General features: G+C 39.8%; 1 protein-coding gene across 1 annotated transcript in view; it reads left to right on the top strand.

Moving 5' to 3' along the window:
* The first annotated feature begins 9,646 nt into the window (after positions 1-9,646).
* The window catches only part of vat1 (vesicle amine transport 1), a 34,477-nt gene continuing 25,822 nt past the window's right edge, over positions 9,647-18,301 (top strand). The window contains exon 1 of the mRNA XM_058416079.1: positions 9,647-10,379. Within this exon, the coding sequence (XP_058272062.1) occupies positions 9,921-10,379 (459 nt within the window). The 5' untranslated portion in view covers positions 9,647-9,920. The remainder of the gene's footprint in view (positions 10,380-18,301) is intronic.

An 18,301-nucleotide genomic window follows, 5' to 3' on the forward strand; every position in this document is an offset into this window, starting at 1 on the left:
TGGCTCACGCCTGTCACCTGCTCTACATAACCACGCCTACAGAATCTCCGGCATCCAATCAAATTCCAGGGCGTGCCTCGCTTTGTTCTCATTCATAACATTTACGCGATTTCGGGATGGGCGTTTCCTAAACGGCGCAGTTATACAGGTTGATGTAAGCGACAGCAATTTCACGACATTAAATATGCTTTTTTTTTTTACAGTAAATATCGGTTATGTGGTATTACTCTGTGTATTTGTAGGCCTATATAAATTGTCTAGTCATTTTATAGAAGTATGATCATTCTCATCCCCGTGAGCAGAGATGGTTAAAAAATAAACTTAAAGGAGCAGAAAATGATGATGATGCAAATTCCTTTGATTTGATATCATTCGATCTGATTCATACCAAAGCAATGCTTTGTTATTGTAAGCAAACAATGGGTGATTCAGAAGAAAAGGCTCTTTAGCAGTGTCTTTAAACACGAAGGCCTCGCCCATATCAGCCCTGCCCAGATACTGAACCAAATTAAGCTGGACAGACTTACTGGCGTGTGAATCTATGCAAGAGATTGTTCTAGCTCTTCCCTGAACAAGTGTCCTTCTAGAAGTATCTACGGCCATCTCTTCCACCCTGATTGTCAAGATTCTCAAGCCTTTTTCATAACCAGTTTAGAAAGGGAACCTCTAGTTCCTCAGGGTTTGTCCACCACAACCCTCTTCATAAGGACAGTTGTTCAGATGTGAGAGTAAAAAAAATAAATAAAAACAAGCAGACAATGCAAAGAACACAGCCACACTAGTGGCACATGGCGGAATGCTTTACTTACTGACTGAAAATGAGGCTGAAGTTGAAAAAGAGCACAATGACTTCTTACGTCACTGAAATGTCTCATCTGTTGATTTCCAAGACAATGTCTACTGTATACAATGCAACTAGAACAATTCATCTTTATACAATGAACAGACAATTCAGGCTCAATGTTTTTGTTCAGTGTAACAGAATCTGAGAAGGAAGAGCTGTGGAAATCAGCTGAACGTGTACAAGTACTAAAGGTCACTTATTGAAAACTTCCTTACAGAAAAGGTGCATAGAAGTCATGTGTTTTTCATATGTGATGAAAGTTTGTGCCCAGAGTCCCCTGGGTATGGGTTGGATGGATGGATGGATGGAAGGATGGATGGATGGATGGATGGATGGATGGATGAATGGATTGATGGATGGATGGATGGATGTGAGTGTAAAGTGATTATGTGTGCATTCTTCCATATTATGTCCTGAATACATGCAACATGATGTGAACAGTAAGTGGTAATGTGAAAATAAACTAAAATTAAAATTTAAAGTGAAAAAAGACACATGTCTACATTTACATTAAGTAGAATTAAGTGAAGTCATGGTACTTTACTGAAAGGGCTGATAATATTTAATATGAAATAATCTTTTGTCCCAAAACATCCAGATTGTTTCTGCCTGTAATCAAACCTAGAGCAAAAACAACCTGTCCTGATATTTCTAGAGATTATGTGCTCAGTGTGTTAATTTATTTTAACAAAAAATATTCTGATATTCTGATATTCAAAAACTGTTAATTGGAATCGGTAATAAAGGTCTGATTTTCACAGTTTATCCATTTATATAGGTCATGATGATAAAGAAACATCTAAGAATCCGACAAACTTTTATCGCTTCTTCCTAAGCCGATGCAAACCTTTACACCTATGGTAGGCTATATCTGATGATCATATGTTTCATTATTTCTTTCCCCGATAATGCAAATATACATAAATAATTTTAAGATTTAAATGGGATTCTTTTTGATTGTTGGTTTTCAGTCTTAGAGCTGTATCCATAGATTTTAGGACGAAAGAATAAATCTTTTTTTAGGAAATACAGCATTTATCCTGGTTGTTTGAGTCACCAACAGTGACATTAATATTAATAACAGGTTTTATTACTATTAATCCACATTACCACAACTTCTAGATATGTTATATTTTACCCTTTAAAAGCCTAGGTCAAACTGAATCACGATTGTGTGAATAAATATAAGCCGAAATCTATTTAGAATTCAAGGACAACTCATTGGGTGTTATTTAGGAAATGATTCAGCATTAGCATCGTATCATCTGATTTACTCCAGCATCCAATTCCAGTTTTATATCCCCACCTGCTGCTTTGATATTGCCATTGCAGAAAAATGAATCATTATACATTACTACTTAACTGAGTCATTTTATTTTAAGTCTGTGTGGAGAAGAAATAGAATAGTGGCCTAATTACGCATAATTCATGCACACCTGTGGTTTTCCCAGTCTTATTCCCTGCATTGCAATATTAGTGTTTTCTGCTCAGACAAACCTCTTGTTATTGATCGGATGAGATGATGAATGTGTCAGAAAGATTTTAGAGGACATTTCTAAAAATGTGCCCTGTGTGTGGGATAAATTCAGAAGTTGGAATGGAAAACGTTTTTTTTGTGGCATTTCGTGAGTTTACCAGCAGAGGATGACATTAACCACATTTTATTTCACTGTACATTTAGACCGAACAGGCATAATATTATGACCACCTGCCTTGGTCACCCTTTTGCTACCAAAACAGCCCTGACACATCAAGGCATGGACTCCACTAGATCCACTAAGGTGTATTGTGGTATCTGGCACCAAGATAGCAGCAGATCCTTTAAGTCCTCCATGGGCCCAACCTCACAACTTGCAGGACTTAAAGGATACTTACAGGACTTAATGGACTTGAAGGAAACTTTTGATAGATACTGACCACTGCAGACCGGGAACACCCCACAAGAGCTGCAGTTTTGGAGATGCTGTGATCTAGCCATCATCTAGCCATTACAATTGTTAAACTCGCTAAACTCCTTAAGCTTGCCCATTTTTCCTGCTTCTAACAGATCAACTTTGAGGACAGAATGTTCACTTGCTTCCTAATATATCCCCCCCACTAACAGGTGCCATGATGAGGAGATCATCAGTGTTATTCACTTCACCTGTCAGTGCTCATAATCTTTTATGATCTTGATGATCTCATGATCTTTAGTTAGCTTGATATACCTACATGTAGTTCAGAAGAGTAACATTATGCCCTATAGATGTGATTAGAAGCTTCAAACGCGTACAGAGCTCAATACATCCAAAAAGATTTAAAACTTGACAATGTTCAAATCAGTATTGTGTCAGTGCCAAATCTCTCTCTCTCTCTCTCTCTCTCTCTCTCTCAGTTTGATTAAACTTGGTCTGTTTAAATAAAGCTGGGAAAGTCCCATTCCTCTACTGACACCGGACTCTCATCTCCCACGTTTTCCATTTCACCAGTCATTCATTAGCCGATGTTCGACCCCAGGTGCCCTGCCATATCTTTTAGATTTATTTGTCTAATTTCACTTAGTAAAATGAATCAATTATATATAATGTACTGTACAGGAGGGAATATGATCAATATCCAAAACTACATTAGAGACTGGACTTCTTAAAGGTACAGTACAGACTAAAATAAAACTTCCTCCTACCACAAATGTAAAAGTTTTGGAAATGGGTCTTGCTAGTACCCTAATGGATTCTTTAATTTTCCCCTTCAGGATAAACCTTGAAAGTTCTACACAAAACCCTGTAACTAAACGTTTTCTTTACAGGAAAGGTTTCAAGGAATCTCTAAGCCAGGCACAGGGATAGGCACAGGTAGCATCACAGTACAGTATCAGGTCTCAGCTTTGAACCTGAGCTTTGGTTAATGTCCGTGTGGAGCGTTACATGTTCTCCTTGTGTCCTCATGGATTTCTTCTGGCTCCTCCAGTCTGTTTTCATCTCCCAGAAACATGCTGGTGTGTGAAAGTGTGTGTGCTTTGACTGACATCCAGTATAGACTATAGATCCAAACCAACATTTCAAGTGAATAGTCAATCAATCAATACATTATTCATGTGAATAACCTTCTGTAAAAATTTCTCTGGAGTACTGAGGCGTATGTAACTAATGTGTAAAGGAAGCTTATTTAAGCGCCAGTGAACAAAAATGTGACTAAAAGAGATCACTTGGCTCAGTGATACAATTCTAAAAATAAACACAATAAAATATACATAATAATGATGTTCTTAAAGAGAAAACAAATGTTCAAATTAAATAAAGTGCTGCAGTGATTCAGCACATAGAATTGCCACCTCACCTCTCCAGTGTCCAAGATGGATTTTATTTTTCCAGCAGAGCAACTGCACCACTTTATTTAATTTGTATATTTGTGAGAAACCACATAATCAAATCCGTTTGAGATAGTGAACAACTCAGCGTGATTTAAGTCAAGTGTGTGATGGTTTAGTGTTGCAGTTTGTGCAGGGCTAAACCGGAGGCTTGAAGCATGCAGTATTTGAGGTAAATTAGCCGAAAAATAAGAGCACCAACTCAGATGCCAGACTTGGCTGACTGAAACATTCGTGGGTAATGAAATATTGTGTAACTCAGATCTATTCCTGTAAATGCAGACCCAATTCACTTAAATCAGGACAAGTCTGCAACTAATCAATGAATAGTCTACTACTTTTTTGTGCATTTTGGTGGATTATGAATTTGCAAATCTAAACTGTGCTAGCTCTAATACAAGTATATATCATTTTGATGTTGCTAATCAAAACCTGTCCAGCTTTGCAGCAAAATATGACAGACATCTTAATAGTAATTGAGTCACAGGATAGTGATGAGAGTTTATTGGGCAGTTTTACCATCTCCAAGACTCATACTGCACCATATATTATGGTCTCTTTGTTCTGATGTCTTATTCACCCTAATGTTTTGTTTGGGGTCTATGCGAATGCAGACCTCTTTAAAATACACTGACCAGGCATAACATTATGGCCACCTGTCTAATATTGTGTTGTTCCACTGTGTATTCTGACACCTTTCTATCAGAACCAGCATTAACTTCCTCAGCAATTTCAGCAACAGTAGCTTGTCTGTTGGATCAAATCACACGGGCCAGTCTTCACTCCCCACGTGCATCAATGAGTCTTGGCCGCCCATGACCCTGTCACCAGTTCACCGCTGTTCCTTCCTTGGACCACGACTGATAGATACTGACCACTGCAGACCGGGAACACCCCTCAAGAGCTGCAGTTTTGGAGATGCTCTGATCCAGTCGTCTAGCCATCTCAATCTGGCCCTTCATCTAACTTGCTCAAATCCTTACTCTTGCCCATTTTTCCTGCTTCTAACATCAACTTTGAGGACAAAATGTTCACTTGCTGCCTAATATATCCCACCCACTAACAGGTGCCATGATGAGGAGATCATCAGTGTTGTTCACTTCACCTCTCACCACTCATAATGTTATGCCTGATCGGTGTATATGCATTGTTATATTTTTTAATACAAAACTATCTCTCTCTCTCTCTCTCTCTCTCTCTCTCACACACACACACAGTCAGACACACATATACACACACTCACACACACAGTTACATTTCTGGATGACGCCAGGTCTACTCCAGAAAAAAAATGAATCAAAGACTGATTCAACAAAATGAAAAGAAAAAAAAAGGATTCAACAAAAGATGTCTGAAATGTCACAAGTATTTGTGTACAGCACATGCAGCACATGCACAAATGATCTGTTGCTCTTGCATTTCAAGTTAGTCTTTTTTGGTTTTCACCATTAGAAAGGTTTTAGGAGAAAGGAGTTAACCATCCTTTTTGTGTACTATATGTTATATATGTATAGAGTACAGAGCATAGTTTTGAAAGGGAATAAAATAAAAAGCTCTTTGTATATCAGCAGTTCAAGACACACTGGTTTTGACAAAATCTATTACAGAGAGCAGATCAGTTATCGAGTTTAGGAAGTGTTCTGTGTTTGTCTTGGGTAACAGTGATATGTGTCTGTTATTTTTTCCACTTCACTGGCACTAGGGAACACAGGCTGCCTTGTTGCCTGGAGGATACCGTAAATATGTACATAGATAGTTTGCCTGGTTAGTGAACACAAAAACGAGGAACTTTTGCATTTATTTAAAGAGAGAGAGAGAGAGAGAGACAGAGAGAGAGAGAGAGAGAGAGAGAGAGAGAGAGAGAACAATGATAACTGATCAGGGTTACATTGACCCCAAACATAAGGTAGTGTTACTAGTGTTATCATTTTTTACAATTTAATCACTGAGGTCAAAGTGACCCCTCACAAACAGGAAATAAAGCAAAAAATCTCAACAGAACAGAGTTAATGCATCCAGTCCTGTCCTGCACAATTGTTTTCCCTGCTATAACAGACCCACTTCATTTTTATAAAGGACTGTTCATTAACATTTTTAGCTGAACTGTGTGGAAAACACTAAACTGTGCAGACGAGACTCCAAAACCTGAGTTATGATGTAATCATAAATAATAAAATAAAATAAAAGAAGAAGAAGAAGAAGAAGATGATGATGATGATGATGATGATGATGATGATGACTTATATTGTAACCCAGTCAGTACCCACTAACTAGTCGTCTTGGGTAACTTTTCCTTTTTTTTAAAGCTTAAACAAGTTGGAATGATTATTCGTTCATCATTCTGGCCAAGATTGTCGATTTATTAAATCACCAGCAGGTGGTGCTGTTTCACAACCCTGACTCGTTAAATCCCCATTAAAACTAAACATGCCCTTGTGTCGTTATCTTCTTGACTGAGACGTCATTGGAGTATGAAGTTAATCCTAATTAAATTAACGCTCCGTTAATTGAACGGATTCAAAACAGACACATGTTTTTTATGTAATGATATTTCCTAGTTTCCTGCTATTAAGAAACTTCTAATGGTCATGTGATCATGTGATCATGTTTTCTGACTTCGGAGACCTTGGATGCTAAGTAATCATGATGTAGTGCCTCCGACGCCCACGCACTACTTCCTGTTTCTCTTCACTTCCTGTACTCATTGCCGGCTGCGTCTTTTGCACACTTTCCCTGGCCTTTGCTGGTGCTGGGGGTGCGCGCGCGTGCATGCGTGCATGACTAAGCTCAAGCATTTACCCTTCAGCAGCTGTTTCTTTCCGTTTTGTTTTGAATAAGAAACCACGGTGTTTACCATCCTGCACTTTATTTTTTATTTTTTATGAGGGCATGGGGAGTTTCTGTGTTTTCTTTAAATGTGCACAGTTTGATTATTCATGTCTTTCATATATTCATATACTATGCATTTTCAGAAAAAAGTGCTAAAATATATGCATCTTTCTAAATAAAATATACAAACAAAGGAATGGTATAGTGGAACTTTTCCTTTATTTCTGTAAGCGTACATTGCATATTATAGCCTACTTTAGATCAGTAAACAACAAGAGGAAGACGAGTATTGCACTGTACATCAGGCTTACTTACTTACTTTGGGAATACTAGGCTATGCATGTTGACAGTAGGAACAATGGTTCATAGGCTTTCTGAGATTTCCCAATCCGTCCTAGAGAACTGGGGGAATAAACAGACATTTCCTTCTGACCTCTCTCTCTCTCTCTCTCATTCCCTCACACACACACACACACACACCATTCTCCATTCTGGCACCCAAATCCTATTTCCACCATTTATGTATTATTTCCTTGACAAGCTGATTTCTGCTCAGCCGATTCAAATAATACACATTCCTCCCCACAGACCGCTCAACTTTAAATTTGTTGTTCAACCACAACATGCGAAGGCTTGCGCCTTAGCCTAATTATATTAAAATGGATGGCTCGAGGCAAATTAAATTTACAAATTTTTACCTCATATGGAGTCAACCAGCCAAAACATGTTTACGTACAAATTGTCTTGCACTGGAGCTATGAGGTTAACCTGCCACCAATTAGCATCATGCAAACTGCATGATCAAATTATCACATGCTTCTAACCATGTCAAGCTGCTAAGTAATCTTTTCTATAAAATGGACAGAAGGTGTGGTGGCAATTTATACCAGGAATCACTTTATTTATGTTATATATGGAATTATTCAGCCACATAATGTTGTTTGAGTTATTTTTTTTATGCAACTATAGCACTAGAGTATAACTACATAAGCAAACTTATATACAAAACAAGACTATGTATATTAAACATAAGACTCCAAAAACCTACTTCAGCAAACAGAATGCATTTGTATGTAAAATAATGTGCAACTATTTCTTTAAGGGAATGTACTGTAATTGTGATTTATACCAGACCTGACCGAGGCCCTGATAGGCCTTTTATGCAAAATTCACTGACCATGAACTGCTCAGATTTATGCTGAATTAGTCAGTAAATACTTGTGAAGTTAAATTTCCTCCCATAGTCTAAAAGCATTAGGTTGATTGGTGATTCTAAATTGCCCATATTAGTGAGCATGTGTGGTTGTCTGTCTATATGTGGCCCTGTGATGGACTGGTGACCTGTCCAGGGTGTACCCCTGCCTTTCGCCCAATGTGTGCTGGGATAGGTCCAACAGATCCCCATCAAAATGGAAGGATGGAAGTAAATTGATTAGGATCCATGGAAAATCCAAAAAGAACTGAAAAATACTCAGTAAAAAGCTGTTCTAGTGTCTTATAAATGCAAAGTTTGGTAAAATATATATATATATATATATATATATATATATATATATATATATATATATATATATATATATATATATATATATATATATATATATTAAATAAATAAATAAATAAATAAATAAAAAAATTCTATTTAGTTTAGAATATCTTTCCATCTCTAATAATTTATAGATATAGTTTATAAATTATCAGTTCCAACTTCTGGAATCAAGATCAAGATCTTGGTGATTTGGTCACATGAGATTGCATAAGCTTAATATTTCTAATGTCCGAATATGTGTTTATTTACTGAAACACATTTATTTGAGTGAATAAGTGAAATATTTTGTTTTATGCATTCAACATTTTCAAGCTCAGGTCCTCTAATTGACTCATCATGGATATCTAATCAAGTTAGATGTTGGCTGTCGTGATTCATTTTCTGCAACACATAACACTTGGCAGCTTTAATAAATGAATGAATGAATGAATGAATGAATGAATGAATGAATGAATAAATAAATAAATAAATAAATAAATAAATAAATAAATAAATAAATAAAGAGGCAGACAGACAGACAGACAGACAGACAGACAGATAGATAGATAGATAGATAGATAGATAGATAGATAGATAGATAGATAGATAGATAGATAGATAGATAGTTTTTTTATTCAAAATGCTCTCTTTGGACCTTGAGTACTTTGCGTGTGCCATAAATAGCATTTAATTTACATCTCTGACAGTTTTATTATTCATGTGGAAGTATATTGATTATTGGTCATAATGGTCTTGATTTAAACAGTTGGAGAGTTGTTCATAAGGTAGCCTATTTTTACCTAATACCTTAAGATATATAATATGAGGAACTATAAAACAACTATGAAGCCACTACGGTAATCTCATATAATGTGGCCATTCATTTAGCACCAAGCAATGTATTTTATATTTTATTTTATTTCTATATTGTATTATTAATTAGTAGCTGTCGACTGTATTTAATTGGGCGTTGGCATCCCTTGTTAATAAAAAAAAGCCCATCTCATCATACTGCTCGGTTCCGTGATTTTGCTCCTCCGGTTTTTCCTCCCTGTCCCCGCCTCTCCGTGCTCACACGCCCTTTTGTAGAAAGCTTGTCAGGCGCGGGTCATTGTAGTCGTCGCGCGCATCTCCCAGCACTCCCTTCGCGTTCTCTCTCTCTTCCTCAGTGCTTTTTCTCCACGCCCTCAGGCGTTTCGCTCACAGCCGCGCTGAACGCGTAGAGAGGACTGCAGGTCCCGTTTGCGTGCTCACCGACGACTCTTTTTGGGTTTTTTTTCGTGAACGCGTGAAACAGCCGGTCTTTGAGGCTTTTTCTCAAACTTCAGCTTGCACCGCACGCGCACCCACCGACAGACCCACCGCTTCTCAATATGTCAGGCGAAGACGCGCCCGCCCAGCAGCAGAACGCCGAAGAGCAAAAACCGCAGCAGCAGCAACAGGATGGCGAATCCAAAGCCGAGTCGCCCAAAACCGAGAACAAACCGGAGGCAACGCCCGCTGAACCTGCCGCCGCCGCCGCCCCTGCTGCTGCTTCAGGCGAGGCGGCTGCGCCCGCGGACAAACCCGCCGAGGAGGACACCTTTAGCTACCGTGCGCTCGTGCTCACAGGCTACGGCGGCTACGACAAAGTGAAGCTGCAGGTGAAGAAAGGAAAGCCGGCGCTCAAGAGCGGAGAAGTGATGGTGCGCGTCAAGGCGTGCGGCCTCAACTTCGCCGACCTCATGGCACGCCAGGGGCTTTACGACCGTCTCCCGTCTCCGCCGGTCACACCGGGAATGGAGTGCTCGGGAATCATCGAGGCCGTCGGTGAAGATGTGACGGATAGAAAAGTAAGATCTTTATTCATCGTCATCATCATATCTTAACAAGGTTCAAGGTTTATCACTTGGCCATCAACATTGCCATTATCACATTGTTTAAATAGCTTGTTATCCTAAATTGCACACTACGCTTCTAAATAGCAAGCCTAACTAGTACTCCACCTCTGGTAGCCATGGTAACGTATGTTGGCGTAGGCTGACACCATTCCTAGTGCTGTAGAAGGCCAATACGGTTTAAGACGCAGCCCATGTGTCGCTGGTGTTTAGGAGGAGACAATAGATTAGTGGCGTCTCCAGATTTCTTAGATATGGGGGGGCAACAAGCTAAAGCACGAAAGGCAACGCCTAATCAAGTGGTAGACAAGGAGGCACGTGCATGTTCGGTCCTTATAGTGCAAAATGAATGATCACGTAATGGCATTGCTGTGTTGCTTCCGACCACCAGACTTCACTCTTCCATGGTTATTTCAATATCATTATAAACTGAGTAAGGTTAATATACACTTCAGAAATGTCATTTGTAGTTAGAATATATGTTGAAATGCTTAGTTCAAGGGTGACCACACCCCTGAGGGTAGCTTATAGCCAGTCGTCTGCATCACCTGGCTCGCGCAACTATGTTGCGTGGGAAAGCGAAGCATTCTTAAGAGTTACATTTACATGTTACATTTAAGCACATACCGGTTTCATATAAAAAGCTGGTAGTTTCAGACTGTCAATTATTCGGTGAATGAGACTGAGCCGCCGCCCCTCGCGTCTACACCCGTCACAGCCGTCGCGCGAGTGATTGACAGCCTGTGCAGCCGCACAGCATCCTGGGAGGATGTCTGATCCAAAGACGGCTTTGTCTGACACTGATAAGTGACTAAATGTTCGTTTCCTGCAGGACATGCACTTCCTCGGACACAGTGAAGCGTGCTGATTGTCACGGTCTCGGCCCGGTTTCGGGGTTGGGGTGGTGGGTGGTGAGGTTGGGGAGTTCATCCAAGCCCAAATAACTTTCTTTCTACTCCATGAAGGCAATGAGTGCACTCATTATGGTGGGAAATAACTTTATCCTTCCTATATAGCGCACTTTGTGTGCTGAAGAGACTTGGGGATTCATTCTTTGTCACCCCCCACCCAAAAGTGGAAGAAAAGGGCGAGGCGCGCGAGCGGAGAGAGGGGATATTATGCAAATATCTGCACGCGCCTTTTGTCATCTGCCTCGCGCGCCTGCAGCCTGGGGACACTCTCAGACGTCATCAATCTCTTTTACCCCCATTTTTATTCTTTCATAAACGGAAACAGATTGTCTTTTCTTTAAACAACTACGCCCATATATGTAGGCTGGCCGCCAACGAACACGCGTTGTTTGCATTTGTAATTCTTGAAACACCGCCTCATAAATACGGCCATTTATTTAAAATACACCTCCTTTAGAAATAATCTAATGAATAAATTGTAGTAATAAAGATTTACACATAGTTAATGTGTGTAATTTATTCTGAGGCGCTCAGTCAGTGCACTCCATAGGAACAAATCGATGAGTCATGCGTGATGCGCCTTGCACCGGGTTGCCAGATTTGAATCCCCACTTTACAGCTGGCCATGATTACAGGAAAAGGAAAAGGCTGCATTCGTTAATTAAGATTTCAACCCGAATTCATTTTGCCGGTTATTGACACTATCAAAGGCTAATTTTGGTAAATTCTCCAGTGCAAATCTCAGTCGATTTTCTTGGAGGAATTTCACACGCTGATTGAATGAATTATTAATATCATTATTTAATGACATCTTTTGAAAGGGTTCTTTATAATCATATTAAACGTGTGTGTGTGAGAGAGAGAGATGTGAGTCTAGCAATTGTTTCCTTACAATAAAACAAAATATTTCTAATTGAATTAAATATGCCAACAGTGATATGCAAACTATCAAACAACAAATGACTGACTGCCTCGTTTTTAAAAAATGTTTTAAAAATCTTTGCAATTCACAAAATTGCTATTAAACCTCACTGTCGAAATTAATTTGATCTATAGGTTATGCATACATCGCACAGTATGATACAGAGCAGCCGTCTTCAATCGTATCCACAAAGGGCAGGTGTGGCTTTTATTCCAACCACTCCTGATTCCACTTGAATCAGATCATCTTGGTCTTCAATCAGTTATCAAGTGTGTACTGTTTGGCTGGAAGGTAAGACTGCAGCCACTCAGGCCCTTTGCGCATAAGATTGAAGACCCCTGATATTGCGGGTATAATGCAAACTATAGGCTACACAAGTAGGAATCAGTTCAATCTGGCAACCAGGTTAGTATCCATGGCGACACCTCATGGCCTGACAGCTCACTGAAAACGTCTGTTAGATTAGAAAACATGAACATAGTGAGAAGAAAGATGGAAACACCTGAGACATGGTGTGAAGCATTGCTAGTGAGTATTTGTATTGAAAAGGGAGTGTGGGGTGTGTGTGTGTGTGTGTGTGTGAGAGAGAGACCTAGAGGAGGGGGAGGAGATGCTGTCTCACCCAGCTGAGCAGATGGATATCAGACAGTCCTGTTGCCTTTTGTCCATCACTGTCTATCTTCAGTCTCTTTCATCGCTGAAATCAGATTAAAATCCCATCTTAATCCATTCCTGTCAATCACACCCCCAAACAGGTTATTGCTCAGGGACAAACAAGTCACGCCAGCCTCACGCCGCTCATAAAGACACACACACACACACACCCCATGTCACACTGTCGCACACTTCCCTCACACCCTGCTGGTGTTGAATCAGTGCTGAACATGTGCACTTTGGAATTTGCTGATGCTAAGCGAAGCATAAAATTGCAGTTTTATAAGACAGGAAGAGAAACACGCATGCAAAAACACAACACATTCATATTCTTGGGGATAATCGCATCACATGACTTAGACTCATTCCTAAACCATTCTTGTCGACCGGTTTATATAAATACTGTATGATCCACACACACGTTTATCAGAACCCTGCTGCAAGGATCAGTCACATCTGCTCTCAATTATATTTTCCTAGCTCACACTGTCAAGCTGGAATTTCCTCCTGTTTCAGTCTCTGTCTGTTTCTGTCCTTTTCTGTCTGTCTTATCCTCCCTCTCCCTTGTTCTACTGCTGTCACTCTCCTTCCTGCACATTTTTTAAATTTATTGTTTTTCTATACACATAGCTGCTTAAAAGCTTGTTAAAATCACTACGATGTGGACACCCACAGGACCATCCATGTCAATAACAAATCTGGTCTGAAGAAGGGAGCAATTGTTTATTGTACCTATTGAAACAGCACATCTGTTTGGTTTCCCCTATTTGATCCTGTTTGTTAACCCACCAAAGGACCACTGATATGACTATATGACTTTTAATATTATAGTTAATTACCTAGCACATTTTTTTTCCCCCAAGTAAGTCTCTTTTTGGAAACCAATAATTTTATGCAAAACCCTACAACTGAGAATTTCACTATGAAGATAAACCCTGTGATAACCCCTTTCCACCCCCAGTTTCCTTCAAATGCAGCGCTACCACTTTTGCTGTTATTTTGTAACCAAACATACCGTGACATGATTGTAATATGTTTCCCAACACCGCCAAGGATGTTTGTCTGATAAAACTGTAATTGAATTCAGGCACTGTATCAGAAACCGGTCCAGTAGACAGCTCGAGAACTGCTGTTTAATTTTTAATGCTGTATTGGCATTTGCAGTGCAGCTGTTGCCTAAGGTTGCAATATGCAAATGGGCCTTTAAACAAATCAATAAATGTGGCCTGAGAGTATTCTTGACCCGCCTCACACACTCCACATGAGTGTTTCAGCAAGTGCTGCGATGTATTCCTCAATAATCCAATAATCAAATCATTTTAAGAAAAGATTCCATGCAGAACGCATGAGGATCCTTTCTCTGTACGAGGATATGAGTTATAATAGCTAGTTCTAGTGTACTTGTTTTAGATTATATATTCTTTGTCACACTCCAGGATTGTACAGGATTAACCCCAGCTGAGTGACTCTAAAAGTGCTGGGGATCTATGAAGTGAAGCTGCTGTATTGCGCAACTGCAATGTCATGACAGTGCAGCAGTGTCACACAAGTGTGAAACTCGTGTTACATCTTGGAGACAAAATGTCAGAGCTGACAAGCTAGACCGCCGAAATCGGCAAAACTGATCTATCAGCATGCTAGGGATGAGCAGTTCTCTATGCTCCTCCATCGAACACCTTAAGGAGTTTTATACCTCCAGTACAGCCATCATCTAAAATTTGGGCTCATCTCTCAGAGGCTTCCAAGAAAAACACATCTTTGAAGGCGGAGTATCTTCTTGCAGGAAACGTTTTTCTGCACTATCCATACTTACATACTGAGGTGTGCCTCATGGAGTATGTTTTACTGCCTCATGTTAAGGTCTCTTAATATAAATTAGAACCACGAGAAAAAAGGTCTTGTAGCACAGCAGACCCAACAACATTAAAGAAGAGTAATGTCTCTAGTTATTGATCTGCTGCACAAACTGCTTGAACATATCTGATCTCTGTCCAATTATCATCACCATTAACTTTAGGCCTGTAGCGAACTCTTACATTTATTTAATCTTTTTTTTTCCCCCCTGTCAGAATTTCCAGTCAACGTTATTTCTTTGCCTAACACCGCCCACTCTGTTACTAGTATGAATAGGGGAAGAGGGCGTGGTTTCCAGACAGTGTCTCGGTTATTATAGTAGAGTCCAGAACATTGGTGCAAATGTCAATTGGCTTATCTTCTCTATTTATTATGAAAAAAGATGCCTCTTATAGAACACATTCCAGCGTACCTCAAATAAATGTGGTGCTCCTACACAAAATGGTTGGCAGCTTTGATACTGCCAAGTCTTTCTTTTTGCTAATTTCCATCTCATCCCTTATTCATATAACTCTGCTTTAAGGTAAACCATCCAAAAAAAATCTGCCTCAACTGAGTAATTCCCTGTCAGAAAAGATACTTGGATTCCAAGTTTAGCCTTGTTAGGAAGCCAAGAGCTAGTCAAAGAACGTTTTTTGTGTTTTAATGACTGTAATTGTGAATGAATGAAAAATGTTGTTGCGCATAATACTGTTAATGTCTGCAAAAATTCCTTAACAAGAAGCAGAAGGAAAAAATTAACAGCCGACACAACGATAGAATTTTTGTAACACCTACGAGGAATTATGTGCAATCAGTAGTCAGAGATATAAAGTTATAATATGTTGTTTAAAAAATTATTTAAATCTATAAAATCATAATTATGTCAATGATCTCAAAAATGGCGTAATGGTAATGAGCAGGTTGGACAGTAAAATCTGCAATCTGTTTCATTCTGATGCAGCTTGATATTATGCCTAGGGTTATGATGTATATTATGTTCCCCGAGGAAGAGTTCCTGTAGACCTACATGCACGAATGCGTTTGCCATCTTTGTTGGCTGTTGCTGTGTACACAGGGCAGAGAGTGTATGAAGTGAAGATGAAGTGAAGATCATTATTTCAGCCCGGCATATGTCTTTAGAGCTGAAAGTGCATGTGACTGAGTCATGATGGTGGTTCGGTCGAGGCGCCCACGTCTATTGACCGGTGCTGCCCAATTAGCTGGAGTACAGAGGAACTGTGCGGTAAAAGAGGAGAGGAGGTGGAGGTGACGGCAGCGAGAAAGGGGGAGTGAGTGGGTGAAAGAGTGGGAGGAGGGGGAGAGAGTGAGGGAAATGAGGAGAGAAGAATTGGGACAGGGTGTGCTGGGAACAGAGAGAAATGACAGCGATTGAAAGAGGAATCAATCTTTAATTGGACGCAACAGACAGCTATGTTCATATCTCCCTTGGGTCTGTTAGTGAGTGTGAGAGAGAGAGCGAGAGAGAGAGATTGTGTGTGGGTGTGTTAGAGTGAAAGGAGTGCACACAAGAGCACTCTATCTTGTGTTTGCCCAAGTGAATGTGTATGTATGTGCATAACCATGTAGTTGTGTGTGTGTGTGTGCGTGCATGCTTGCTTGTCATCATGTCTCGTGGTTATTGAGGCTGAAGAATCTGGCTACTTCCCCGATGAGAGCAACTCATCCTATTAAAGACAGAGCAGGGAACGAGGGAAGGAGGCTGGAGCGTAATAAAGCAGAGTAAAAGACAGGAAGTTAGGAATCTGTTTTGGTCATGCTGTTTAACGAAGGCACCTTTTATTGGATGTCTAAATTTGGGCCACACTAGAGGATAATCGGGCCATTTTGAGCTCATCCTGATCATCTCACAAGACTGATCATGCGTGTTTTTAAAATCTAATCTTAACTGATCTATACTTCACTCTTTGTCCTGCTCAATATTTACCACTCAACAGTCTGTAATTTAGTAGAAGACAAAGAAATGCAGCTTTTTATGTTAACTTTGTTCTAGAATCTTTTTTTTGTGTTTGAAGACTTTACCTTCGCACTGAAACTGGAGACTCCTTCCGCAAATGGTATGGTGGATTATCCTTATGCAAAATATTTGTCTTACACTAGGAACTACAGTTGAACTGGTGAATACATACTCGCACTCTACAGTACTTCTGAATTCTCAATTCTGATTGGTCAGCAGGTGTGGATTCACTTTTTGTTGTTTTTTTTAGTATCTGAAATACTGAAATCTCTCTCTATCACGGGTCACTCACGTTGGGTTTAGACTGAATAAATGCTGTGTTGTGGTACAGGCAGAACTCCTACATAGTCATTATTGTAGTTCAAAAGTGCAGTGTGTGTGCGCGCGTGCATGCACATAGTGTTTCCTGTGTCTCCTGATTCCAGAGGAAGTTGTGGAAGTTTGCTGGAGGCGGTTTCCTGTAGTTCTGGATGTATGCGTGTCTCTCTTGTTTCTCTTTAATATTTTTCTTTACTGCTGTCAGATGGTCTTTCCTGAAATTCTGAGACAAAGTTATGACAAATTTGAAACTTTGCTCGAAGTCCTTAGAGTGGAGCGATGTCTAAAATCAGGACACGCCGTCTTGGGCAAGCTTATATATTTTAAAATGTAATAAAATTGAAATTTAATTGACATAACTTTCCACCTGCCCCCCAAAGTAAAACGGGCAAAATATGTTTGTGTCTAGTTTTTCAGTACTGTCTCTTAGACTTGATGTGGTTTACGCTGCATGACATACTGTGACATTTCACAGCTTTTGTTACCAAAATAATATTTTTTTTGCGCCTTGGTGCTGCTTTTTCACTCCACCCATCTTCCAGTGTTTGAATATGAAATTGGGAAAGCTGGATGATCATGTAGTTCTCCTAACCATCAGATTCCCATTAACTGTAAGCTCCAGAAAATGACACACAATTATACCTTCAGTGTCAGCGAGAGACCCTTAAACATGAGGAATGACCATCAACGGCTTCACTCTGTTTAATGTACATTTTTCTGTCTCACTTGCTCAGTGTTCTGAGAAATTAGCTTCCAGTAGAGAGATAAGCTAACGTCAGTTATACTAGAGTTTTCTGTGGATTTTCCTCCATGATTCATTCTGCCTCAGGCACTGAAAAATGGGTTATAGTTTTACTTATTGTTTGTCCATTTCTTTCCCGCAAAGAGCTGCACTTCAAGTAGACAGCATTCTCGGAAGTAGATCCTGAGCGATTCATCAGGCTTACAAAAAGTGTCGCATTCAAGCTTCTAGATATAACACGTTAAATTAGTTGGATTTCGGCACTGATTTCGAGTGGGGTTTGATTAGCAAGAACACATTTTAACCTGGAATCCAGCAAGTTACCAGTCGTTTGCGAGCCCTTCCTTTTTCTCGTTCTCACACACACACACACAACTCAGCTTGGACATGGCATGAAATGAAATCAAAGAGAAGATTAAACCGATGTGATATCCCTCTGAATCGGAGCAGGCTGATGGGTGAAAAAGCTGAGAGAAATGTTGCGTAAACTTTCCTGCCAAAAACCTTGTGGTTTTCTGT

This window comes from Hemibagrus wyckioides, linkage group LG02, assembly GCF_019097595.1.
Source record: "Hemibagrus wyckioides isolate EC202008001 linkage group LG02, SWU_Hwy_1.0, whole genome shotgun sequence".
NCBI lineage: Eukaryota > Metazoa > Chordata > Actinopteri > Siluriformes > Bagridae > Hemibagrus > Hemibagrus wyckioides.